This window comes from Arabidopsis thaliana, chromosome 5 (assembly GCF_000001735.4).
Source record: "Arabidopsis thaliana chromosome 5, partial sequence".
NCBI lineage: Eukaryota > Viridiplantae > Streptophyta > Magnoliopsida > Brassicales > Brassicaceae > Arabidopsis > Arabidopsis thaliana.
Window position 1 is genome coordinate 21,670,344 of NC_003076.8, and position 24,909 is coordinate 21,695,252.

Sequence of the window (24,909 nt, forward strand, 5' to 3'; positions counted from 1 at the left end):
AGGGAGTATAAGATAATATTTAGAATTGTTTATTATTTTATTGATTTCGAAAAAGCATTTTTTTGTTGACGTCTATGGATTGATTGTTCTTTATTTTTATATTTTTATTATTATTTTTTTGGCCATGAAATTAAAATTGATAGTTTACTTATTGTATATCATAACTTTTTTCATTTTTTAATAAAATATTTACATTTTTAGCAAAAAAAATAAAAATGAAGAAGTTGGTCGACATTTTATCAGTCATTTTAGGTTTTTGGTATTTGAGTGTTTTAATTATTTACAGTCGATAATTAGATCATGGTTTCGTAAGTAATAATATACCGTAGTATTGTACGAACCCAGAACCTTGAACGTGTATGCGTGTGGAAACCTCAACACATGCACAAACATGCACACACCTAAATTGCGTTTAACATTACGATTTAAATGTGATTTTCTCAATTCGAATCCAATTTATGTATACCACCAAATTATTACGTAACAATCCGAATTCTAATTCTTGAATGACTAACACAGATGAATGAAAAAAAAATAAAAAAAATAGATGAATGAAATCCATATTCCGTAGTGGAGCAATAATGTTTATAAATATATCATTTTCTAATCTCTTCAGCTTAATTAGCTTAGAGCTGTAATACCCACCTACAATCATATATTCATATAAATTTATGTTAAAGTTATATTTATTCTTTAAATTTCACATATAAGTATATTATTAAGTGATTTGATTGTGAATTATCATCACATTTGGTTGCCATGAATAAGATCGTGACGAAAGAACAACAAAAGAAATTGTGTCTTCATCTGGAAATAAGTAAACAAAGACAAAAATATCTCTGTCGTCTTTTATCATCAGTGTGTTATTGTGCTAAAAAAAAGTTATCTTTGATTCGAATATGATAGAGACCCAAAGGAGTATATAATTATAAATCATTTTTATTCCTATATATAGTCCGAATCTATCTTATGTTCACTAATATTTGATTAATTTAAACCACGAAATCAATGTATTTCTTTCACAAATTAATGAGGTAGAACGGATGCATTTGCATTTATATTCAGTAGGAACCTTATTTCGAAAAGCGCAAAGAATTTAATATAATGAATTAACTCACTTTCAATTGGTTATAAAATAAAAATTTAGTACTTTTTTCTTTTCTTTTTTTTGCCAATTTCTTATCTCCATACGTTCTTAATCAGAAATAATTAAATATTATTAGTCAGAACCTACAACGGATCACAAAATTGTTATACTTATATCAAAAAGATTTGAATGATATATCACTTCTCACTTCTGAAACGCAATTCGATGAAGTGATACTATTCATAAAATTTCATGTTAAATGATAAAAGTTAAAACGATTTTTCAATTTTTCGCACATTTTAAAATTACATCTAAAATTATTAACTTTTTCAATAATATTTTATTGTTTATTTGAGAGTGGAAAGTAAAATGAGGAAGTGGCAGAGGAACAGAGCCATGTAGGAGCCACACGAACATGTGCTTTGTGGTAACAGTCAGCTACTACATGTTGCAGCCGTACCACCATAATATATTAGTTAATGGATTAACTCTTTTAATAATCCTCTCTTATTGCTTAGTAAGTTAGTTTACAAAAGCAAACGATCTTTTTAAAGTCTAATAATCCCAAAATAAAAGAAAAACAAATATTGACAAAATCCTAACCTAATCAACATCAGTCTCTTGTTTTAATGTTAATTTCAACTTGGCAGTTCTTATCTATCCCAATCTCATATGGTTTATTATCATTTTTTTTTTTTGTCTTTTTATCACTATGGTGTATTGTATCTAGATTGAATTAGATTCTTGAAATGATGTAATTGTAAGAATATCTAACGTCAAGAACTTTGGGATTAAATTTAAATTTATAGGAAAGAATGGACTTAAGTAAGGAGATAATATTTGCAGCTATATATTTGACAATGGATCATGTCATCATACATTTTTTTGTCAACTCTTAAAATCTTAATTCAAGAAATGTTTTTTTTTTTCTTTTGTTTTAATCTGTTTTTGTCAATATTAAAACCCTATTTTGTACACCAGGGTCATTTTCATTGAGTAAAATTCTTAAAAACTTCAAAAGTTTATGTTGTTGGCAAAGGAAATACGTAAGCGTGTAATATGTACAGTTGGAATAGTGTTTTTGCTAAAAAGAAAAGAACCATATGATTGAAACAATGGAATATATAAAAAGACATGTGATAAAATAAAATACAAAAATAGTCAAGAACAGTTTAATGGATTTTCCTTGCAAGTCGTCATGCTCATGAACCTGTTTTAATTGCATGCTTACATATAAAAATAATTAACTCAAAACTCAAATAAGATCAAACAAAATATCAAACTTTTGATACAAATTTAACTGTCTTATATCCTTGACAAAAAAAAAAAAAAAAAAAAATTTAACTGTCTTATATCTTGGTTCTTAATCCCTTGTGAATAACCATAATTAGTTGCTAGAAACACCTTGCAAATTTCATAATCAAAGTGATTCCTAATTTATGTGCGAACAGAATATTAATAGTTGTAAGCAATGCAAAAACAATACCAAAACGATTATTCTTGATGAAAAGATGGAAAAAAGCTAAGCACAACTAATGTTCAAATTTCTAAAATTAGTTAGGCAGTAATCTGGCATTTAAACATGGTGTAATACCTAGTAAGCCAATCAGAGATTAATTGGAATTTTGTTTTTCCCGTATTCTCGTTTTTATTGTAATTTTACCACTTCTAGCCATTTATAAATATTCAAAATTAAAAAAAAAAAATATCTTGTAGGACTTTATTTTTTTTGGAGTTTTAAAGTTCACTGATAATTTAACCAATTTAGCCAAAATTAAAATATTTGAATGTTTTGATAAATTTTTAACATTTCGTTTTCCAAACATGTAAATTTGAAATCGATACATTTACAAGATTAGCACAAACCATTATGCTAAAGTTTTAGTCGGTGCAACATATATAAATATGAAAAAATAAACTATTGAATATATACACAACAAAAGACAATTTCTCTATTATTATGTTGAGAAAAAAATCTTTTTAGATTAAATAATAGTAATGGCTTTATGGGCTTTTTACTCTATCGTGTCCACAGTACCCCCAACTAAACAAAAAGAAATTGTTAAAGAGCTCTCTCTCTCTCTCTTTCATAAAAAGGCAAGAGGAGAGCCAAGTACCAAACTTTTTCCTTCAGGGTTTTCCTCTCAAAATCCCAACTTGGCCTCTGTTTTTGCTTTCTTTTATGTTCTCTTCTTCTCTAAAAACCATCTCATACTTCCAAGAATTTCTCTCACAAAGACCAAGAACTCAAAATGTATCAAGATTCTGGATTAATGCTCCGTTACATGCAAAACTGTCCCCCAGATATTCAACAATTCGAAGACCTCTTCAAATCATACAAACTCTCCGATGAAATGGTCTCACTTTTCTTTCAATTCTGTTTTTTTCAATTCATTACATTTGATTACAGATCTTTCTTCTTTTTCTTTACTTGAGATTGGTTTTCAATTTTTAAACACTTTGTTTTGGTTAAAGATTCTGATAGGTTTTTTTTTTGTCTTTTGATGTAACTAGTCTTCTTTGTTCCTCTTTTTCTTGGTTTACGAAGTTAAAATTTGTCCACTAGTGAAGTGGTTTTTGTGGTGTTTAAGTGTTAAGTAGCTAACTTTTTTTTTTCTGGTGAAATTTTTGTAGCCACTTGATGAGATATTTTGGTTCCGCTGACATGAGCAAAATGTGTTTTTGGCTGCTGAGAAAGTTGAGTAAGAAAAAATTAGGTTTTTTCAAAGGAATAAAAACGGAATCTTTTTTCTGCTGCAAAAAGCCAAAATTTTCTTTTCCATTGAAAAAAGGAGTTTTCTTGGGACACCAAAGAAAGTCTCTCTTTTTTGTTTGTGGGTTTTGATTTTGATAATGGGAATTTGCTCCTTTTTCACATGAGATTCCGTGTTCTTCAAGACTTGTTCTGTTCTGATTTATAAAACTATAGAATTGGTTTTGTGTTATTTAATTGGCTCTTTCTTCTCAAAAATCAATACTCCACTAAAGAAAGAAGAAGATTCTTTTTTCTCTTACCCTTTTTGAACGAATCCACTCAACAAAAAGATCTATGTTTCACTGTCTGAATGTCTCTAACTATGTTCTGTCTTGTGTGGTCACTGATTCGATGTTACTTATGATTGTCCTTTTTTTTGCAGAACAACACTTTTGTTGAGTCATCAAACATATCTGAGTATGATATTGGAGAAGAAAGTGATCTTTTTAGAGCTCCTGATCCAATTCTTGAAGAACCAATCTTAACCGTTGATCCACTCTCTGCTGCTTTGACTATGATCTCTTGTGGTGAAGACACTTCACAAGGTCTTTGTGAGCTTCCTGATCTTGGTTCATTGCAGAGTGGTCAACAGCTTCTTGACAAAGCTTTTTATGAATGTGAGCAAGATCTTATGATGAAATCAGCTATGGAGTCTCCATTCTCTGATGTTTTAGACATCAAGAACATCTCTGTTGTGACGACAATCAATGAGAACCAGGATATGCAAAAGAGTGTTAGCTCGGGGAATTTGAGCTCTATGGATTGGTCACATGCACAACAAGAGACTGTAATGATTCAGAATTTTCCTGATTTCGATTTTGGTTATGGAATGCGAAGAGCCTTTAGTGAAGGCGACATACAGGTTTGGCAAAACATTGATGTGAAACTTTGTTAGCTAAATCATCAAGAATTTGAATAAGTTGTATCCTTTCTAGACTCTTGATATGAATATGATTGTTGATTTGAGTCTCTTTTGTTTTTGATAAGCAGAAACTTGGGGCAGGTCTTGTTCAATCTCCACTAGATAGGATTATTGTGAGCTGCACTTCAGAAGATCGCCGTGAGAAGCTTTCTCGATACAAGAACAAGAAGAGCAGGCGAAATTTCGGGCGTAAGATTAAGGTATACAAGCAAAACACTTGAAGTCATTTTAGCTCAAAAACAAGCACTTGAAGATCCTCTAAATGTTGTTTGGTTTGGTTTCAGTATGCTTGCAGGAAAGCTCTTGCAGATAGCCAACCGAGAGTCCGAGGAAGGTTTGCGAAAACAGAGGAGAGGAAATAGAATGGTTCAAGAAAAGGGCTCAAAGGAAGGAGACTAAGCAAAAGGAAGAAACATGAAGAATAAGGAGATAAAGCCCATCTCATTAGAAACTAGTTTTGTTTTATATATCTATGTATAAACTTTAAAATCTTATAAGCATCCAATTAGTTTTTTGTATATAAAGGGTTTCTCTAAATAAGCTTTAAGTAAAGAAATTGTAGCTAAAGAAAGTTTGTATTATTGTAGTTTAAAGAAGTAATGTATCAGTGGGTGAGAGATGTATATACATAATCTATAATTCTACATATTTTTATAAATCATGTGATGTTTCTTTGCTTGTAAGCATTGCAACAAGTTAGATTTCAATCTTCTTTGACAGGTTTCACATATTGTATTTTCATTTTACATTTTTCATCTTTTTGACGCTATACTAATAGTTCTCAATGTTAACGCTAGCAATCAATAAAAGTATTTGGATGCTGAAATATCATGTCATGTCATATCATTGCTGGTTTGTCCCTAATGATTTTGTTTCTATGATTGGCTATGTAGCCAACCATAGGACGTCATGTAGAACGAAGGCAATACATTCACCAAGTAAAGAATTGTGCTATCCTAGCTTCTGATCAAACCCGTTTCTCGACATTCATCCTTAGAGTAACCAGTTCGGTCCTATACAGATGAATTTACCAAAAAATGCTGCCTTACGGTAACAATACGCGTCTCTCGAACTTCGATCTTCTTATGATCCCCTCAGCTCGAAGGTATGGACAAATGATAGCACCCGACCCCGGGTCGAAAGATCACTAAATGATACTAACACCCGGTTTGAAGTTCCGTAAACCTCGATAATTACTGAGATTATGAAATTTCTATTAGTAAAACACCATTGATGTCAAATTCTACAAAAGAGAGTTTCATCTTTCATGTATGTGTGTGGAAGATGAATGGAAAATGTTTGTCTTTGCTCAAATTTCTTCTCTACTCATAGTTCATCTTCTTCTTGTTTTATTAACAAGTTGCACATGTTTCTTGTTCGATAACCACTTTTAGCAATATTTTTCGTGTAACTGTTTTTGAGTACTTTTACTTGATTTATTAGATAACAATTGCAGTGAACACATTGACACATCAATTTCACCTTTCAAAAAAGGCATTCTTTTGGTGCTTTCAAACCACTCTTACGTTTTCTTTGTACGGAATTGATTCGATTGTATTACATTTTATTTCTCTCTCAGATTCAAATCCCAGAAGTTCTTTTAATCAAGTCAAGGACTTCCAACGAAAAACAAAAAATGAATCTGTGCCTACCAAAAAAAAGTTGACTTCTTTTCACAATTATATTAAGAAAACGAGAATTAACTTTAAAATCAAGTGAATGAAATAAATAAGAAACACAAAACAGCTCGCGTGTACAGTGTCGTAATCGTACCATGTAACTAACTTTCCAGTTCCATGGTTCTTGGAGCTTTATTATTACCTTCAAAATAACAGAAACACAGTTTGATTTTGAACTTGAACGAAACAAAAAAAAACATGAAGAGAATTTGTCTAAACGGTACAAAACCAGAAGACAATAAGAAAACGAAGAAGGAAGAAAAACATTGGCGCAAGTTAGCCAATTCTCCGGTAATGTGCACACGTCCGATAACGAAACCAATCTTTTTTAATTTCATTTTCCTTCTCTCTCACTTCTCATCGTCGTTCTTCTCTCTCTCTTAATACTACTCTCTGTCACGCTCTCTCTCTCTCTCTAAAAATTCCGTTCACCGAAGCAACCAAAAAAAAAAAAAAAAAATCGTCTTTCGGATTAAACAAAATTCAGCTTTCTGTTTTTTTTTTTCCTTATCCAAATCGAAAAACAAAGTACGCATTGTGTTTTTATTTTTCTGGGTTTCTTATAATTTAAAACAGAGAGAGCGATAACAAAACATAAAAGTAAGGATTTGTCCGAAACAGATCTCTCTGTCTCTGTTCTTTTCTGTTTTTGGGTAAATTTTTTTCCAAAAGAACGAAACTTTCTTCTACAATTCTACCACTTCGATAGTGGGTCAAACCCAACGGAGGATCATCTGGTTTTATGTTCGTGGAACTTTTTTCGAGAATTGGGGAACGATTAGGGTTTGTGGAATTTGAAAAAGGTTCGTTTTTGTAGTTGGATTTGGTAATTCGATATGATAATCAAACGAAAGTTGAAAACTTTGAAACGATGTAATTCGACTAATGAAGAAGATGATATAGTTCGGAAGAAGAGAAAGGTCAACCTCAATGGTGGTGGTAGTGGTGGTGATTACTATTACCCTCTTAATCTTCTTGGAGAGATTGGTGCTGGGATTGTTCCTGGTAAGAATGGATTCTCTGTTTCTTTGTGTAAGCAAGTTTCGTGTTCTCCTAAAGTTGAGGTGGTGGAGGAAGAAGAGGAGGAGGAGGAGATAAAGTCAACGAGATTAGTTTCACGGCCACCGCTTGTGAAGACATCTAGAGGAAGAGTTCAGGTGCTTCCTTCACGGTTTAATGACTCGGTTATCGAGAATTGGAGGAAAGATAATAAAAGTAGTGGCGAAGAACGCGAGGAAGAGATTGAAGAAGAAGCATGCAGGAAGGAGAAAGTCAAAGTTAGTAGTAATCATAGTTTGAAGATTAAGCAACAGGAAACTAAATTTACTCCTAGGAACTATAAGTATAGTAGTAGTAGTGCATTGTGTGGAGAGATAGATGATGAGGATAAATGTGAAGAGATTGTTAGATATGGTAATAGCTTTGAGATGAAGAAGCAGCGTTATGTAGATGATGAGCCTCGTCCTAAGAAAGAAGGTGTTTATGGGCCAGAGGATTTTTATTCTGGTGATTTGGTTTGGGGTAAATCCGGGAGGAATGAGCCGTTTTGGCCGGCTATTGTTATTGATCCAATGACGCAAGCGCCTGAGCTTGTTTTGCGTTCTTGTATACCTGATGCAGCTTGTGTTATGTTCTTTGGTCACTCTGGGACAGAGAATGAAAGGGTATGTTTGTAAAATTGTGTTCTTGTGTGATTCTGAAAGCTGTTTGTTGGAGTATTGACTGTAGCTAACTTGATTACGTAAGCAGGATTATGCATGGGTTAGGAGAGGGATGATTTTCCCATTTGTGGATTATGTAGAGAGGTGAGTCGATCGTAGAGTCTTACGGAATAATTGTTTTTGATTTATATGTGGATGTTTTGCTTAATGGTTTGTTGTTATTTAGGTTACAAGAACAGTCTGAACTGCGTGGATGCAACCCTAGGGATTTTCAGATGGCACTTGAAGAAGCTCTTTTGGCAGACCAAGGGTTTACAGAAAAGCTGATGCAGGATATTCACATGGCCGCTGGTAACCAGACTTTTGATGATTCTGTCTACAGATGGGTTGAAGAAGCTGCAGGCTCGAGCCAATATCTTGATCACGTTGCTCCAAGCCAGGCAAGTTTCTCTTTGCTTGGGGTTTCCTTTTCGAGCATGTGTACAGTCTATTCCTTTATAATTATAGAATCTAAGTTTATATATTTTCAGGACATGAAGAAATACAGAAATCCAAGAGCCTGTGTAGGATGTGGAATGGTCCTTTCTTTTAAGATGGCACAGAAAATGAAAGCTCTGATTCCCGGAGATCAATTATTGTGTCAACCTTGTTCAAAGGTAAGTTAAGTTTTTGCTATGCTCCTTCTGGTTCAGTTTCAATTCGACGAAGTCAACTAATTTTATCATTGCAGCTGACAAAACCGAAACACGTTTGTGGGATATGCAAGAGGATATGGAATCATTTGGATAGTCAGAGCTGGGTAAAAAGACATACAATTTATGTTATATATTTGTAGTGTAGAATCAGCTAATGTGTTCTGACAATTTTACCGTTTGATTACGTATTGTGAATCAGGTGCGTTGTGATGGGTGTAAAGTCTGGATTCACTCAGCGTGTGATCAAATATCACATAAGCATTTTAAGGTACATGTTCATGTTGCTCTTTGTCAAATTTATCATTCCCAATTACTTTCATGTATTGAGATCAATTTCATTTGTTATCTGAAGGATTTGGGGGAAACAGATTACTATTGTCCCACATGCAGAACAAAATTTGATTTTGAGCTATCAGATTCAGAAAAACCAGACTCAAAATCCAAGTAGATTTTCTTTCCTCCAACTGTTATTGTTTATTCTTACTAACAATTGAATTGTGAATATCAAATTCTAAATTTGAGAGTTTTCTTATAGACTTGGCAAAAACAATGCCCCGATGGTGCTTCCTGATAAAGTTATTGTTGTATGCTCTGGAGTTGAAGGCATATATTTTCCAAGCCTTCATTTGTAAGCTGTCACCATGTGATCACTATTTCACATTGTCTTAACTTTTCCTGCCTACTAATTACTCTAGAACTGGCCAAAGCAAAGACCTTTTTGATTGATTGATAGAGTTTTCTTACTTCGTTTGGTTTATCTACAGAGTCGTATGTAAGTGTGGATCTTGTGGACCTGAAAGGAAAGCACTTAGTGAATGGGAGAGGCATACTGGTTCAAAAGCAAAAAATTGGAGAACTAGTGTTAAAGTTAAAAGCTCCAAGCTGCCTCTAGAAGAATGGGTTTGTACAAATTTTCTTGTTTCCTCTTTAGGAATATGATCTCATTCTTATAAATTTCTCCCATCAGTTACAAAAATTTGAATGGTCCTTGACACTGTAGATGATGAAATTAGCAGAGTTCCACGCAAATGCTACTGCAGCAAAACCTCCTAAACGACCTTCTATAAAGCAGAGAAAGCAAAGGTTACTTTCCTTTCTTAGAGGTATTAAGCAATTCGGATCTCAGAACTTATCCAAAACTTTCTGCTGCGTTTTGCGCTGCTTATACTGGAGTGTTTTTTTTCATTATTGGCAGAAAAGTATGAGCCGGTCAACGTGAAATGGACAACCGAGCGATGTGCAGTTTGCAGATGGGTGGAAGATTGGGACTACAACAAGATCATTATCTGCAACAGGTGATGTTCTAAACTGTGTAGTTTCTCTTAAACTTTTTGACAAATCTAAGATTCTGATTGAAAAGCATTATTTCGTCATAGAGTAAACCTTTGTGATAGCTTGATTTGATGTTTCGATTATCTTCAATCTTTGGATCACCAGACAGTTCTTATTATATTGAAGTTTCTTGCTATTATTATTCAGAAAAAAAAAACGAGAAAATATCTGACTTGTGAAGCATATTTGGTATCATTGAATTTTAAGTCTTCTGTTCCTTTTCTCCTCAGATGTCAAATAGCAGTTCATCAGGAATGCTATGGGACGAGAAACGTTCGTGACTTCACATCATGGGTCTGCAAAGCCTGCGAGACACCTGAGATCAAACGAGAGTGTTGCCTCTGTCCTGTAAAAGGTATGTCTTTTGTTGTGTTTCTTATTTGGTGAAGCATATTTAACATAGTCTTGTCTTATTTTATTAACAACTACTGCAGTCAGTAAAAAGTGTTCTTCACCGTAGTGATTGATTTTTCTTGTGGCACCTAGAGCTTATTAGCTATCCTTTCCCCTCAGATCTTATAGTTTTACCGAGAAATTTTGCATTGTTGCCCATCAACTAAATTTGCCAATTTTTGTGTACTGATAAATAGGAGGTGCATTAAAGCCAACTGATGTGGAGACACTGTGGGTTCACGTGACATGTGCTTGGTTTCAGCCTGAAGTATGTTTTGCAAGTGAAGAAAAAATGGAACCAGCTTTGGGGATTTTGAGTATTCCATCAAGTAATTTTGTGAAGGTACATACCTGATTCCTGGATATCATATTCGGCCTATCGTGATAATAAGATTAGCTCCTGCAGTTACTTGTTTCTAACCTTTTGGGAAGTTTCACTATGTGCAAAACTAAAAAGCCAGAAACCTTATCCTGTTTTTGATATATTCCAGATTTGTGTAATATGCAAGCAAATACATGGCTCATGCACTCAGTGTTGCAAGTGCTCTACGTATTATCATGCCATGTGTGCTTCCCGAGCTGGGTATAGAATGGAGGTAAGTCATATTATTTCTGATTTATCCCGTTCCATAATAAGTTCTTCATTTGACCAGTACTAAATCAAAGAGCTGTAACATTTGGTAACATATGCATTTTTCGAATGTAGTTGCACTGCTTGGAGAAAAATGGTCGACAGATAACAAAGATGGTGTCGTATTGTTCTTATCACAGGTAAATGTTCTCAAAACCTTGTTTGCAAAATCATTTCCATCTGATTTTGGGTAATGAATTTGTTCTCTGTTGTTTTTGGTGTAGGGCTCCGAATCCAGATACTGTGTTAATTATACAGACGCCTTCAGGGGTCTTTTCTGCGAAAAGTCTTGTTCAAAATAAAAAGAAATCTGGTACGAGGCTTATTTTAGCAAACAGAGAAGAAATTGAAGAGTCTGCCGCAGAGGATACCATACCAATTGATCCATTTTCTTCTGCTCGTTGTCGACTATATAAAAGAACGGTTAATAGCAAGAAGGTATCTTTGTTGAATTTTCACAAACTCTGTATGCATAGGTTTAAATCCTTTTTTGCTTAGAAGACTGATCCATTATGTGGGTGTTTGTGATTTTTAGAGGACGAAAGAAGAAGGTATTCCTCACTACACAGGAGGACTACGTCATCATCCATCCGCAGCGATCCAAACTTTGAACGCATTCAGGGTAAAAAATAATCTTTCTGTAGTGCCAATATGCATAATGCACCTGGAATAGGCAACTTGGGACTGAGTCATTTTGTTGAATATAATTTGTAGCATGTGGCAGAAGAACCCAAATCATTTTCCTCGTTCAGGGAACGGCTTCACCACTTGCAGGTAAGCATTCCTCGCATATCTGAAGGAGACTGTACTATATAGTTGTATCTTGTTGTAATAACATCTGACAAGTTTCATGTGTTGTGACAGAGGACAGAAATGGAACGGGTCTGCTTTGGTCGATCTGGTATACATGGATGGGGCCTTTTTGCGAGAAGAAATATTCAAGAAGGAGAAATGGTAAGCAGAGCCATCAGAACATACTTCTTCCAAGAAAGAAAATCTACGGCATTTCCTCTGTTGTGTTGACGAATATTGAAATGTAATTTCTTTCCAGGTTCTTGAATACCGTGGGGAACAAGTGAGAGGAATCATTGCAGACTTAAGGGAAGCAAGATATCGAAGAGAAGGGAAGGATTGCTACGTGAGTTGAAAGCGATATATCCCTTGTGGCAGTCTTAACATGTGTGCATAGAGTTCTAAAACTTTATTGTTTTAAATTTGTTGCAGCTGTTTAAGATCAGTGAGGAAGTAGTGGTGGATGCGACAGAGAAAGGGAATATTGCTCGACTAATAAACCATTCGGTAAGCAACCCATCAAGTATATAAATAAGTTGAGTGATTACCAACAGATTAGAGTCTTGAGTCCTATACCTAAATGGTGTGTTGTGTGATGCAGTGTATGCCAAATTGCTATGCAAGGATTATGAGTGTAGGAGATGACGAAAGTCGGATTGTTCTGATTGCCAAGACCACTGTAGCTTCCTGCGAGGAGTTAACGTATACACATCACTCTCTTGAACATAATTCAAGTATCACCCTTTGATTCACTGAATATGACATGGCTGTGTGTGTTTTTGCAGATACGATTACTTGTTTGATCCAGATGAACCTGATGAATTCAAGGTGCCGTGTCTATGTAAATCCCCCAACTGCAGGAAATTCATGAATTAGAGAGTTTTATGTAGATGATCTTACACATAAGAAGAAGAAGAAGCCGAGTATCGTTTTGTCCTCGATGACTACTAACTCAAGAACCCGTTGCTCTCCACACTTGAATAGGAAGCTTATGGAGTTTAAAGCTGATGAAACTTCTGAATAAGACACTTCTTCAAAGCTCCAAGGCGTTTATTTTGTAGGTAATAGGACTAGTTGTAGCTAAGCCCTTTTTCACATTTAGCATTTCTGTATAGCTAATTTTCAGACCTTATCCATTTTCGGGTTTCAAATTACTCAAAAGATCAGAAAAGCAAAAAAGAAAGACAATGCAAATCATTTTTGGTTTCTATAATGTTTATTTTCTTTTATTATTTCTTTCGGTACGAAATGAGTGAAGATGGCACAAAAGGAACATGAGAAGAATATGAAGCAATGGATTTTGAGAAAGAGAAAAAAATGCATTGGAAGTAAAATGATTTAGAAAGAAAAAAAACAAAACAGAAATGAAATGGAATTATAGAAATGTCTTAATGTGTACTTTGGGGTGAATGATGTATCCGACTTATTACTGACTCATCAGATTCATGAACTAATGGTTCGGTTACCTTCGGAGATACATCCCCAACAACTACACTTCCATCTCCATCACCATCATCAGCTTCAGCTTCCTCACCATCATTAGCTCCCTTCTTCTCTTCTGCTTCTTCCATGTTCTCATCTTCAGATAAATCTTTCCGCTCATCAACATCCATAGCCTCGAGAGTCGGTGGTGCTACTGTCAAGGTAACTGCATCACCTTCTGGAACACCATCATGCTCAGGAGCTGTCTCCATTGTTTGGTCTACACCAGCTCCATCATCTAGCTTAGCCTCTTGCTCATCACCTTCAATGTGGTCTAAAGCCACAGCTTCCTCAGAACCTTCAATGTGATCTGAAGCCATAGCTTCCTCAGAACCTTCAATGTGATCTGACGACACAGCATTTAGAGCCTCAGGTGAATTGTCTGGATTGGGAGACGAAGATCCTTCATCTCGTGTTTCTGTCTCCATTTTGGCACCAGCATTTGACGACACTTTTTGCAGTTCCTTTTGGGATGTGTCTGAATCTGATACATCCGCAATTTTCATATCTGTTGCCTCAATTGAACTATTTCCATTCCTTGCATCATTCAGATCATCATTGTTTTCAACTTTAACCAAGTTGGAAGGAGGCACTTGAGGAGCCTCGTGATTTTTGACATTTGGAAGACCCTTTATTTCAAATCTTTGCTCCTTGTAGAAATCCATAGCAATCTGCAAGTGGGAAGCTCAGGTTATTGTATTGACATAAGTCTCGAATTGCCAGGAGCTACTACCAGAATCTTATTTTCCTTGTCTTAGTGCAGTACCTGAAACACTGAACTGTTTTGAGATGGAAACAATGAAAGAGCCTTCAAGGAATTACTGTTGCTTTTGGTCACTCTCTTTCCACCTTCCTGTAATTAAAAGAATATAGAGAGATATGAGAAAAGGGTCTCAAAGTTGCACACAAATAGAATGATTGATTTCTATGTCTGAGGATAGAGAATTTTACCTTGAGATTTACAAACACAGCAGTCCCGTCATCCATTGCTAGATGCTCTTCGCCTATCAATAAACTAATGCATTTACGCAGCTCGGCATCAGCAAGTCCTGCCGATACATCAAGCTTTGAGAGATAATGCCGGCAGTAACGTTCAGTGTTATCAATTGTTTCTGAAACAGGATCGTCAGCTGCAACTTCCTCCATCGTTTTAGGAGAACTTGCATGCAGTTCTTTTGCTGGAGATGTTAGATTCGACCCAGCTTCAACGCTTTTTGCCCTGTTATTATCAGAGTGGCTTGTTTGGCCGCCAAGAGACTCATCATCAGCAACCTGAGCTGAGTTATCATCTTTAACAGACATTGATGAGACTTCCATGCTCGCATCTCCATTTCGACTTTTCCATTCATCTGCACCAGATTCCCAGCCCCGGCCATTCATCCGCCTGTTTTGGTCCCATTCAGATCCCCCATACATGTTTGATTCATCCCTAACACTATTACTCATATCCCCAAAAAAACCATGCATGTGAGAAGCGCCTGAACTGTCCATCATATTCTGCCACCCAAGTGGACGCATGTGACCAGAGAACCTCTCAGCATCGGGTATATGGTAAGAGATTCCCTGATGGTTCATTTCCATTGAAGGTCTCACCCCAAAGAGAGCTGGAGATGGGAATTGTGGCATCATAGTTTGGAAAGCTCCATGAGGTGGAACGTGTTGAAATGGAAAATATCCATTGGAGAGTGGAGATGGCCAGCTTGGGACACCTCTCCACATATTACTTTGCCCTCTTCCCATCATCGCATCAACACCGCCTCTCTTATAGCGTCCACCAGTATTGACCCTGTTATCCTCTTCTCGAGGGCCCACTCTAGGGCTACTAACGCCACTCCTAGATTCAGGTCGTGGAGGGAAAGAAGAATTGTTCTGGTTGGCTTTATTGTTAAAGGATAATTCTGCCTGGGACGTCTCATCTACCAGATGCCTTTCCTCCTCCGTTGCTGAATAATCCCTAGCGTTGTTCCTATGACCTGTTTCTTCAACCTCAATACTCCGTCTTGCACCACCACGATTGTTGTACCTCCGCTCAAGACTAGTTGAAGAGGGAGATCTTTCAACCATTGGTCGGGGTGAAGCTTTTGCGGCAAAAGACCTTTCAGCCGGAAACTCGCCCAAAACACCATCTTCCATATTTGCTGTTTTCTCAGAAACTTTTTGTCTTGTTCCTCTCTCTGATCCTCCAGACAACTCAGCCACCTCCCTTGAAGAAGCCCCTTTAGTTATCTGATCTGAGGCATTCCTGTTTCACCACAACAAAATATTGATCAATATTCTTCAAAAGCTTACCACAAAATATAAAATCTGAAATCCAGGCAGCAGCCCAAATCTCCATTAGAATAAAATAGTCCACAACTAAAAACATTAAATTCCAAAGACAGCACACAAAACGTTTCCAAGTACAAAGAGCACCAACCACTACACTAAACTGCTTAAAGAAAAATCATACCCATTTTCTTCTTGAACCACTGAACTGGAAAGTTGACGCTCTGGTCTTGTCATATCACCATCAGGCTCTACTCTGCTACTCCTTGAGCCCGTGATTACGTCCTGATAATCCTGATAATCTGGAGACCTCCTACCGTCCCTCCTATCCTTATACCGACCACTTTGATCATCTAGACGCGACACATCACGATCATTATCCCTTTCACGGTCGCTTTTACTCCGTTTCCCATCATGATAATAGTCACGACTACGATCTTTTTCTCTGTCATGAGTCCTGTCCCTCTCATGATCCCGGTCACGATCTCTACTCCTATCACGGTCCCAATCCCGGTCATGGTAACGATCATGCTCATAATCCCGTCGATCGCGATCACGTTCCCGATCCCTATCTCGATCACGGTCCCTATCTCGCTCATAATCACGATCACGATCCCTAGTTCTTTCGCGGTCCCGTTCATTTCGGTCACTTTCTCTATCATAGTCCCGATTGCGTTCACGTTCATGATATCCATCAAGTTCACTGTCAGGCTCATGACCATGGTCATTATCCTGAAATTTAGATTTCTTTTTACTCTCATCTCGAGTGAGCTTTTCATCAGACCTCAGATGTTCTTTAGTAGGTCGGTCATCTCTCTGCTTGTCACCTTTCTGTTTGATGTCTTCTTCTTCTTTGTCTTCCCGATATTTATCTCTGCTTTTCTCCCCCTTATGCTTTCCATCTTTAATGTAGTCATCTCCAGAAGTGAGAACCCTGTCACCAACGTCATCACTGTTATCGTGATGCTTGTCTCCAGTACCATGATCATCCCTCTTACGCCTTGATCGCTTCTCAGTATAATTTTCTGTACCTGGACTCCTTGCATGATCCTGAGCTTTTGATTCTGAATTCAAAAGTAAGAGAATAATTAGCATAAGACCCTTTGCAGTTTTCTAGACTATCCAACTAAATGTGAGAAATCTTTCATCAAAATACACCTATGTTAACCAGTTAAACACAGCCTCCAACATAACAGCAAGTAAAGCAACACTACCTCCATTAATCTTAGAAAAGGCAGTAGAATAGAACATAACAACAAGTAAAGACGCTAAATCGGCATCTAAGTTCATATTCTAGTAAGAACTCTGAACCAAAGGAACAGTCTTTCAAAACAACACTAACTAAAGGCAATGTATCCATTTTCAGGTTCCTACAAATCAACCATTTGATATCAGATCAAGATATCTTACCAGTTTTATCAGAACCAGCTTTGGACTTATGATGATCATCACCATCATAAAACTTGTCACTTTTCCCTTCTTTATACTTCCTATCTTTCTCCTTATCAACATCTTTACTCTCCCTTCTACTAGACTCTCTATGCTTCCCATCACTTTTACCACTACTCTTCTTCGTCTCCTCACCATCTCCCTCATCTCTCTTCCTACTCTTCTCACTCGAAACCTTCGTCTTCTTCGAACTCTCACCTTTATCATCATCTTTACCATTCCACCTATCACTACCACTCTCACCACTCTTCCCTTTCCTACGCTTCGACGAAGAAGAAGTATACTCCTCATAATACTCACCATTAACAGAATCATAATACTCTTTTCTCTTATCACCAGAACCAGATTCCTTCGAAACCCTAACAGTAGTACTACTCTCCTCTTTACTCTTCTTCTCCTTCAAACTCGTCTCTTTCTCCGAATCGGAATACTCCTTCGTCGCATCTTTATGCTTACTCGATTTATGCCTCGTACTCCTTGGCATCTTCCACAATCTCTAACAATCGCAAAACCCCCCAAAAATATCGAATTTTCAAACCCTAAATCGAGATTGAGGTTTTTAGGGACTTTGGTTTGATTGAATCTTACAGCGGACTTAAAGATTAAAAAAAGACTCTCACGGCGGCGGAAGAATCTAGATCGCCGGCGATTTGAAAGCCGGCGGCGAGATTTAATTGGAGAAAATTACAAAAGAACCACGGAGCGGGAGATATAGAGAAGATAGAGAGAGAGAGAGAGGAGGCTTAATGCCCTTTCAATGTTGAAGAAAACGAGAAACTGTTTTTTTTCAGACAAGAGGAAGACTAAGGGATTATTTGTTTAATGACTATCTTATCCTTTAATCGTGGGTTTTATTACAGTTTTTTGCCACGCACGTTATCAGATCGGATTTTGCTTTCGTCCGGTTTTTGGGAAAGTAGTGGTTCGGTTATTTCTCGCTAGCGTCGTGCCACGTCACGCCGCGACTCAAAAACTGGAAACAGCTGGAGCCCAATAAAGGCCCATTAAGAAGTTATTGGCCTAGTAATGCCCAATGAGAGTTTTTATTAGCTAATGACCATATTAACCAGTGATCGTGGGTATTATTACGGTTTATGCCCTGATCCCCTAACGTTATCGCTTTCGTCCGGTTTAGTAAAGCAGTGCTTCGGTTTATTACGTCACGTAACTCAAAACTGGAGACAGATGAAGCCCATAAAAGGACCATTACGTAGGTAGTGGCCCAATAAGGCCCAATGAGAGTTGGGATGAGATATTTGAGAGGCAGAGGTTGACGTGGGTCGACCTCGAGGCGCGATGCCTCAGGCGTACTTCATCACGCAACTATCACGAGCCTCTCTGTCGTTATATACGACTTTCAGTTTTTCTTCTGATTTGGGAAAGAATCAAACTTTTGAATGTGAAGTTGCTTCTTTCGTCTCAAGATCTCTCTTTATCTCTCTATCTGTTTGATTGGTAAGCTTTTGATTCGAGTGTTGTAATGATTGATGAAATGATTGTCTATTTACGGCATTAAGTTGTTCACGTAGTCTCTCTTCGATTCTCTTGTGTTAAAATTAGATAAAGATTATGACTTTCTGGATTATTTGGAAGATCAGTGTTGGTGAATTGAGTTTCCTTTAATAGTAATGTGAAGTAGCTGTGTTTGCTTTGTTTGTGAGTGATTTGATATAAAAGTTGATTACTTTTGAATTTGTATGTAGAGGGTTTTTGTTGGATGGCACTTTGTGGTGTTTGTTCGACTCCAAATCTGCCGAATTTACAAGTGTTTCGTTCTGTTAGGAACTCGAGCATTGGTTATAAACGAAACCATAGTCTATGGCAGCTCAGAAGTTCATCATTTCGTGCTAAATCTGTGATATTTCATTGTTCATCGTCCTTAAGACAGTCACCATCTAATGTGGAGGAGATAGATGATAATCCTTCGGTATCATTAGAGGATGAATCAGCACATGTGATGCAGTTCAAGTGGTCTGATTTTAGGATTCTTGATCGTGTTAGCATTGGTCATGGCGGCAGGGTATTACCAAATTTGATGATTGTCAAATGTTTTCTATCTTTTTTTTGGATTAGCTTCTCATTGACTTTTACTTTCTTACAGGCTGATGAGCTTGTGTTTGAAGCTATAGTTCAGGTTCCAGATAGGTCAGTTTCTACTTCATATGTATTACAAGATTTCAAGATGAATTTCAGAGGCTTCATCTGTGGTGCTTCAATTTCACAGCCCTTTGTTTAACCAAGGAGTTGTTCTTCGGAAATTGAATACCACTCGAGCTCAAAGACGAGGAAGAAGAGCTATAGAAGTTCGTCCTCCCTTTTAATCTATTATGTTACTTATTGTAATCTCTTCAGAATGTTGACCGGGGTTTTTACTACTTGCAGGTTTTTAAGAAGCTAGTTCGTCGGAGACTTCTCTACCATTCTTACTCAATGCAAGTTCACGGTTATATCACCAATAACTTAAGCGATGATCAGTACTCATTTACCCTTGTACATGGGGTAAGTGCCTCAAAATGGTGCATATAGACTGTTTCATCATATTTTTCTACCATTCATTAATTTTTATCTCTTCTTGTAGTGCCATGGAAGTTTCTCGATTAGGCACTGGCTTCAACAATCTGATTGGATTCCAACATTAGAAGCTACTCTTGCATTAGATGAAGAATCCTTTCGAAGGGTGGGTGATGATACTACTGGAGGGCCTGCAGTTTCAAGGCAGTTAAGACTAATCCGTACACTAATGAGGGATATTTTGATCGGAGTATGTAATTTGGTCCTTCGAACAAGCAGCATATTTCTTACTTTTCGTTGTGATCTTCTTAACATGTTTTTTGGTGTTTGTTCAAACTTGAAGGTCAATTACTTGCACAGCCATGGTCTGGCTCACACAGAACTGAGATTGGAAAATGTGCATATTAGCCCTGTGGATAGACATATCAAAGTTAGTTTAGACTTTGAGTAGTGAAGTTTTATTATTCATGTTTCAGTTTTGTCAATTAAAATCAGAGTTCATTTCCGACTATAGGTAGGGATTCTCGGAAATGCTGCTGACTTTAACGGGGATGTTCCAAGTACTAGCAACGCTTACAGTACCATGGACAGACGACAAATGATGATAGCATTTGACATGAGGTATTTTGAGAAGAGATCGTAATTATAATATCTGTTTGTTGACATTACTCGGCTTAATTTTAAATTTCTTTTTCATGATCAAAGATGTGTTGGATTCATGATGGCAAAAATGGTACTTCAAGAATTGATGGATCCATTAATCTTTGCGAAATTGAAGTCTTTCCTGGCAAAGGTATTATTACTTAGGCTACATAGTTTGATGTTATGAATTGTATGTTGATTTTCGTTAAATTTTCTTCTAAATATATATCTAGGGGAATGATCCTTCCTCGCTGCGGGAGTTTTTTGTGACGACGCTCAATACAAACTCTGAATCTGGAAATACCGGAGTGCAAGTAAGTAATCAGCTAAGTGCTATTACTAGTTCTTTCATTCGATGTGAGATTTAGCAAATGTTTTTTTTCTCTCAGATACTTGATAGAAACTGGGGAGCAGGTTGGCACCTTTTATCTTTGTTAATTGCTACCAGACCTTCTGAAAGAATAAGGTAACATAACATTAGTGCACGATAGTATTACCAATCTATAGGCTAAACACTCAGAAGCTACATTTATAAATTCTGTTGGGGTTTGGTGCAGTTGCTTGGATGCTCTTAAGCATCCCTTTCTATGTGGACCAAGATGGCGTGTTGCCCCATCAATGGATATCATCAGATGGGGTCTTGGATCAACCGCAGTAAAGATTTCAGAAGAATACATTTACCGCATGCCTCAGGTGTGTATATATGAGATATTTTGCTGTCGGTTTAAAATGTTTGAACCTTTACTCACCCGCTCAGTCATCTAACCGGAAACGATTCTTATACAGCGCCAAAGACTTGCCCACTTCATTGGACTGATGGAGATGCTAAATCCTTATCCAAAGCCAAACGTATGAATTACCACCTCTCATGATTCTTGAGCTTTGATATATGTATTGCTTATTCTAGTGTGTTATGTGTGAAAACAAAATTGTTTTAATCTCTTGTTTAACACAGTGTTGGTTGGAGCTTTTACCGGGAAGATGGCGTCTTTTATACTCAACTGGAAAGCACATAGGTCTAACTCTGCGTCAGCCTTCCACACGTGCCTTAATAGGCAACGTTCACTTAACGATAACTCGAGCTTCAGAATCCATAAACAACACTTCACTTTCCTTTACCTCTGATATACGCTTCACTGCCATAACCAGCAAAGACTGGCCACACAACAAAATCGGAGCTGCTGGGAAATTACAAACGCTCTCTCAATTCAGACTAATAGCTGGAAAAAGACTTTACCTCAAAGAAGAGAAAAAGAACATTGGTAAGTTCTCAATGGGTGAACCAGATGCTGAAGAAGGTTTAGCCGAGAAGCTTGAAACCGAGAAATGGAAAAAAGTCGTGCCCTTCAAGGAGTTTCCGTCGAGTCTTCCTGTAGCAAAACTCGTCTCTGGAGAAATCGAAGTGACGATGAACATGAATGATCATATAGATTCACCTGGGAGTGTGATTGGAGAAGTTAGAAAGCAAATTCCGCCGGAAATGTTCGATCTTTCTAAGCTTGTGTGTGGGACTTATATAGACAGTAGGTTACTTGTACTTAGGTGTGTAAATGGTTCAGCATTGTTGTTCACAAGGTCCAGCTTGGACCATAAGTCTATGTAGCCATTTGGCTCAGGTTCTTATGTATATAACAAATGAATCATTCTTTTTGGGACTAAACCGTTGTAGTCTCTGTGTATGTTGTGGTAATGTATGCTTTTGGCTTTTAGGTTGTAATAAGAGCTTTTTAGTAAAAGCTTTATACTATGGTATTCTTTTCATGATTATAATAGAAACACAATGATTTGCAATACATCTGTCTAAAGTTTGTTCTGCATATGTAAATCAAATTCGTAATTCCTTGTATTCGAATAACTTTTGATAATATTTTTTATTCGTAAGGAATAGCATCCAAAAAAATGTAATATCAAGGATTTATATGAGAATGTTTAAATTGGATCGATTTTCTTTCAATATGCTTCAACTTTTGTTTAAAGTAAGTATGAGACGTGGAGATTTGATATAGAAATGATTCTACAATTCTGAGTACATTTTTATACATCTTTTACTGTCTATCAAATTAAAATCTTGACAAGTGTAGCAAAAATGTCAAAAAGGAGAATCTCTTTTGTCTTTTCCAGAGTGAGGAAAAAAAACGTGTTGTAGTCCACCTAACATGGTCTAGGGGACAGGCTTCTTTCATACCAAAAAAGATCCTAATAATACCTGAAATTCGTTTTACTTAAAGAGAAATTAAACCTTAAAACATATAACTCAAATGCAGAAATATATCAACCAAAACCTAAGCCCTACAACTAACACTACATATAGAGAGTGGTACTATTAAACAAACAAGAAAAATACACTAATGAACTAGGACACAAACTATGGCCAAAACATAAAGTTCCAAGAAATGTAGTTTATATAGTTAAATTATAAGAGGAGGGCCCTATAGAGACTAGAGAGAGAGCTTTTGACCCTTAGAATCAGTGAAAGGTGATAAAGAGTCTTTTATTGTGTGGCCATTGATTGATACAAAGACTCCTCAACTATCCAAATGGCCACATTGACTCTTCTCCCCATTCTTACTCCAAAATTAATAACTTCCAAAACAAGAAAATATTCATTTTTATTGCCAAATGGCTCGTCATGGTCACCACTATCCCCGACACATTGACATGGCCAAGGTTCGATCCCGCTTCTTTCACCAAACGTGGCAATAATTACAATTTCTTTCGTTTGGCCTTGTTCTGATACGTGTGTTATGGAATGCATATTCCATTGAGACAGGATTTGATGTCCTAATGTAAAAACATGACTTGACAAACAAAAAAAGGAAAAATTTTGTTTTCTTGAGACGTGATTCTAGTCGCACAGATTTTCGTTATCATCACGAATTCTAGAATAGAATGAAAATGTGATAAAAATCTTTATTCATCAAGATTCTCATTTCAGTCTCATCACACATTTTAATTGTTTTTCTCTTGTCCACGTCTATCTTTTAGACTTTTACGTACCATAACTTTTTTTTGTGTGTGCAAAACGTACCATACCTTTAACATATAAGATTCTGAAGGAAAAGAATTGTTTGAAGAAAAAAAAACTTTATATTGTATACCGGTTTCTATATACTTAGAACCGGATAAATTCTAGAGCATATACGGTTGTAAGAGAAATAAGCTGAAATTCACAAAGTGATAGTGGAGCTCAAATCTTAACAAAATCGTTGGACTACGATCATTTGGATTCAACAAACCTTTCCTTTTCTGCTAACAATATATATATATTTTTATAGCGAATAGTAGTTTAATGGTAGTAGTGTAAGAGAGTCCAAAAACATAGGTTAAGCTAACAATTAATTAAATAACAATTTAGAATATACAGATTACGATTACGCCGCATGACACATGTGAAGCGGAGCACATGGACGAACAATTGGTTCGTTGGCCTCAATCTGCTCCGAGAAGTCGCGTCTCTTCTCTTCTTTTTTTTTGTATATAAATCTATTGGCAAGTGCCAATTTGCTTCTTGTTGTCAACTTCATTTAATAAATCTTGTTAATCAAGAAAAGCGTTTACATTCAGCATTATGTGTTTTTCAGTTATCAGACAATAGTGAAAGTTCGTTAAGGTGGAAAAACATGTGTAGGAAAAATTAGATTTGTAAACTGGAAGAAAGAAGACAAAATAAAAACAATTAGTAATACTAAGTTGGTTTGATATTTAAATAGTAAAATAGATGAGAGGTGAAAAAGAAATGTTTATGTCTTTCTGGTTCAGTGAACCACGTGAAAAATGTTTTGATCAAATAGGTAAGTTTTGTTTGTGTGAAAGAGATATGACGTTTTGAATTATATTTTCCATAAAGTTATCAATCAACTAAAAGTTACTATGAAAAAGATAACTAAAAAGACAGCAAGAGGCGATTGAATTTACATTGGCAAGTTCATTGCATTTATTTTCTAGGCTACATGCTCTTTTTACTGTTGGTTGAAATTTGTATTTTTCTGTTAAGTATTAGAAATATGTGAATCTTGGTCACCCATATGAATTCTCGTTGTATTTACATGTTAGCCTAATTAATGTGCATGATGCTTTTATAAGATTTTATTGGATTCAAAACTTCTATTTCAAGCAAAGACGAGTTTCATACATTTCAATATCAACCGACCTGTTCTACTTCTTTTTCTTTGTTTAATTTGAAAAATACAAATAACATATGAAAACAAAGTTTGTATTCAAGTCTAATATTTGAGCTAGAAAAACAAATAATAAATCGAAACTAATTGTGCAGCACGAGACGCAGCATAGCGTCAAAATGACAGTTGATCAGTTTGAAGTTGTATTAGAAATAACAAAAGGAAAATACAATTGTGTTGTCCACGCTCACTAATAGCCAAACCCAAACCAACCATTTACTATTTCTATATAAAATTCGTGCATTAGTTTATTCAACTACTATACATTTTTTAATATTTTAAACAGAAAGAAACTTTTTAATTAATTACGTTAATCCGGTCAAAGGCATAGTTTTTTGTCGATGCAAATTTATATTCTTAATTTATTGCTCCTTGGGCTCGATGACACTTTTAAAGTAGTCGGTAAACGAATTGATCGTGTTTATTTTTATAGGT

The 24,909-nt window shown here is 36.1% G+C and overlaps 4 protein-coding genes and 1 long non-coding RNA gene across 12 annotated transcripts; 3 read left to right on the forward strand and 2 right to left on the reverse strand.

The window, feature by feature from the left end:
* Positions 1 to 3,088: 3,088 nt before the first annotated feature.
* Positions 3,089 to 5,460, forward strand: AT5G53420 (CCT motif family protein). Of its 5 annotated transcripts, none has more exons than NM_001345054.1 (4): positions 3,089 to 3,444; positions 3,722 to 4,704; positions 4,833 to 4,964; positions 5,049 to 5,416. In NM_001345054.1, the coding sequence occupies exons 2-4, from the start codon at positions 4,357 to 4,359 to the stop codon at positions 5,124 to 5,126; spliced, it is 558 nt and encodes a 185-aa protein (NP_001331335.1). In that variant the 5' UTR covers positions 3,089 to 3,444; positions 3,722 to 4,356; the 3' UTR covers positions 5,127 to 5,416. The 5 variants fall into 5 exon arrangements, with proteins under 5 accessions (NP_001331335.1, NP_568793.1, NP_001331334.1 ...); NM_124721.4 differs by having other exon boundaries at positions 3,115 to 3,444; positions 4,225 to 4,704; positions 5,049 to 5,460; NM_001036991.2 differs by lacking the exon at positions 3,089 to 3,444 and having other exon boundaries at positions 3,825 to 4,146; positions 4,225 to 4,704; positions 5,049 to 5,422.
* A 1,342-nt stretch (positions 5,461 to 6,802) lies between these two features.
* On the forward strand, positions 6,803 to 13,779 carry SDG29 (SET domain group 29). Its single transcript, NM_124722.3, has 23 exons — positions 6,803 to 8,107; positions 8,193 to 8,248; positions 8,331 to 8,544; positions 8,635 to 8,760; positions 8,835 to 8,903; positions 8,999 to 9,067; positions 9,152 to 9,243; positions 9,335 to 9,427; positions 9,564 to 9,699; positions 9,800 to 9,902; positions 9,995 to 10,094; positions 10,362 to 10,486; positions 10,722 to 10,867; positions 11,016 to 11,120; positions 11,231 to 11,295; positions 11,380 to 11,593; positions 11,691 to 11,777; positions 11,870 to 11,929; positions 12,020 to 12,109; positions 12,207 to 12,293; positions 12,380 to 12,454; positions 12,549 to 12,649; positions 12,733 to 13,779. The coding sequence occupies exons 1-23, from the start codon at positions 7,280 to 7,282 to the stop codon at positions 12,821 to 12,823; spliced, it is 3,132 nt and encodes a 1,043-aa protein (NP_200155.2). The 5' UTR covers positions 6,803 to 7,279; the 3' UTR covers positions 12,824 to 13,779.
* Positions 12,801 to 17,930, reverse strand: AT5G53440 (LOW protein: zinc finger CCCH domain protein). 2 transcript variants are annotated; one of them, NM_001345056.1, is made up of 6 exons: positions 17,105 to 17,880; positions 15,879 to 16,758; positions 14,381 to 15,671; positions 14,196 to 14,282; positions 13,764 to 14,100; positions 13,150 to 13,727 (listed from the first exon to the last, which is right to left on the reverse strand). In NM_001345056.1, the coding sequence occupies exons 1-6, from the start codon at positions 17,625 to 17,627 to the stop codon at positions 13,336 to 13,338; spliced, it is 3,510 nt and encodes a 1,169-aa protein (NP_001331244.1). In that variant the 5' UTR covers positions 17,628 to 17,880; the 3' UTR covers positions 13,150 to 13,335. The 2 variants fall into 2 exon arrangements, with proteins under 2 accessions (NP_200156.1, NP_001331244.1); NM_124723.2 differs by having other exon boundaries at positions 12,801 to 14,100; positions 17,105 to 17,930.
* A 489-nt stretch (positions 17,931 to 18,419) lies between these two features.
* ORG1 (OBP3-responsive protein 1) lies at positions 18,420 to 22,137 on the forward strand. Of its 3 annotated transcripts, none has more exons than NM_124724.5 (14): positions 18,420 to 18,598; positions 18,926 to 19,163; positions 19,245 to 19,288; positions 19,368 to 19,446; positions 19,526 to 19,642; positions 19,722 to 19,904; positions 19,998 to 20,084; positions 20,169 to 20,275; positions 20,360 to 20,447; positions 20,530 to 20,610; positions 20,686 to 20,762; positions 20,854 to 20,989; positions 21,083 to 21,145; positions 21,252 to 22,137. In NM_124724.5, exons 2-14 carry the CDS (start codon positions 19,101 to 19,103, stop codon positions 21,897 to 21,899), a joined length of 1,773 nt encoding a protein of 590 aa, NP_200157.2. In that variant the 5' UTR covers positions 18,420 to 18,598; positions 18,926 to 19,100; the 3' UTR covers positions 21,900 to 22,137. The 3 variants fall into 3 exon arrangements, with proteins under 3 accessions (NP_200157.2, NP_001332629.1, NP_851182.1); NM_180851.2 differs by having other exon boundaries at positions 18,430 to 18,598; positions 18,847 to 19,163; NM_001345057.1 differs by having other exon boundaries at positions 18,847 to 19,163; positions 21,083 to 22,137.
* Positions 22,138 to 22,415: 278 nt separating this feature from the next.
* Positions 22,416 to 22,730, reverse strand: AT5G07995. The gene has a single exon (NR_143049.1). It is a non-coding gene; the product is annotated as an other RNA (long non-coding RNA).
* Positions 22,731 to 24,909: the final 2,179 nt, after the last annotated feature.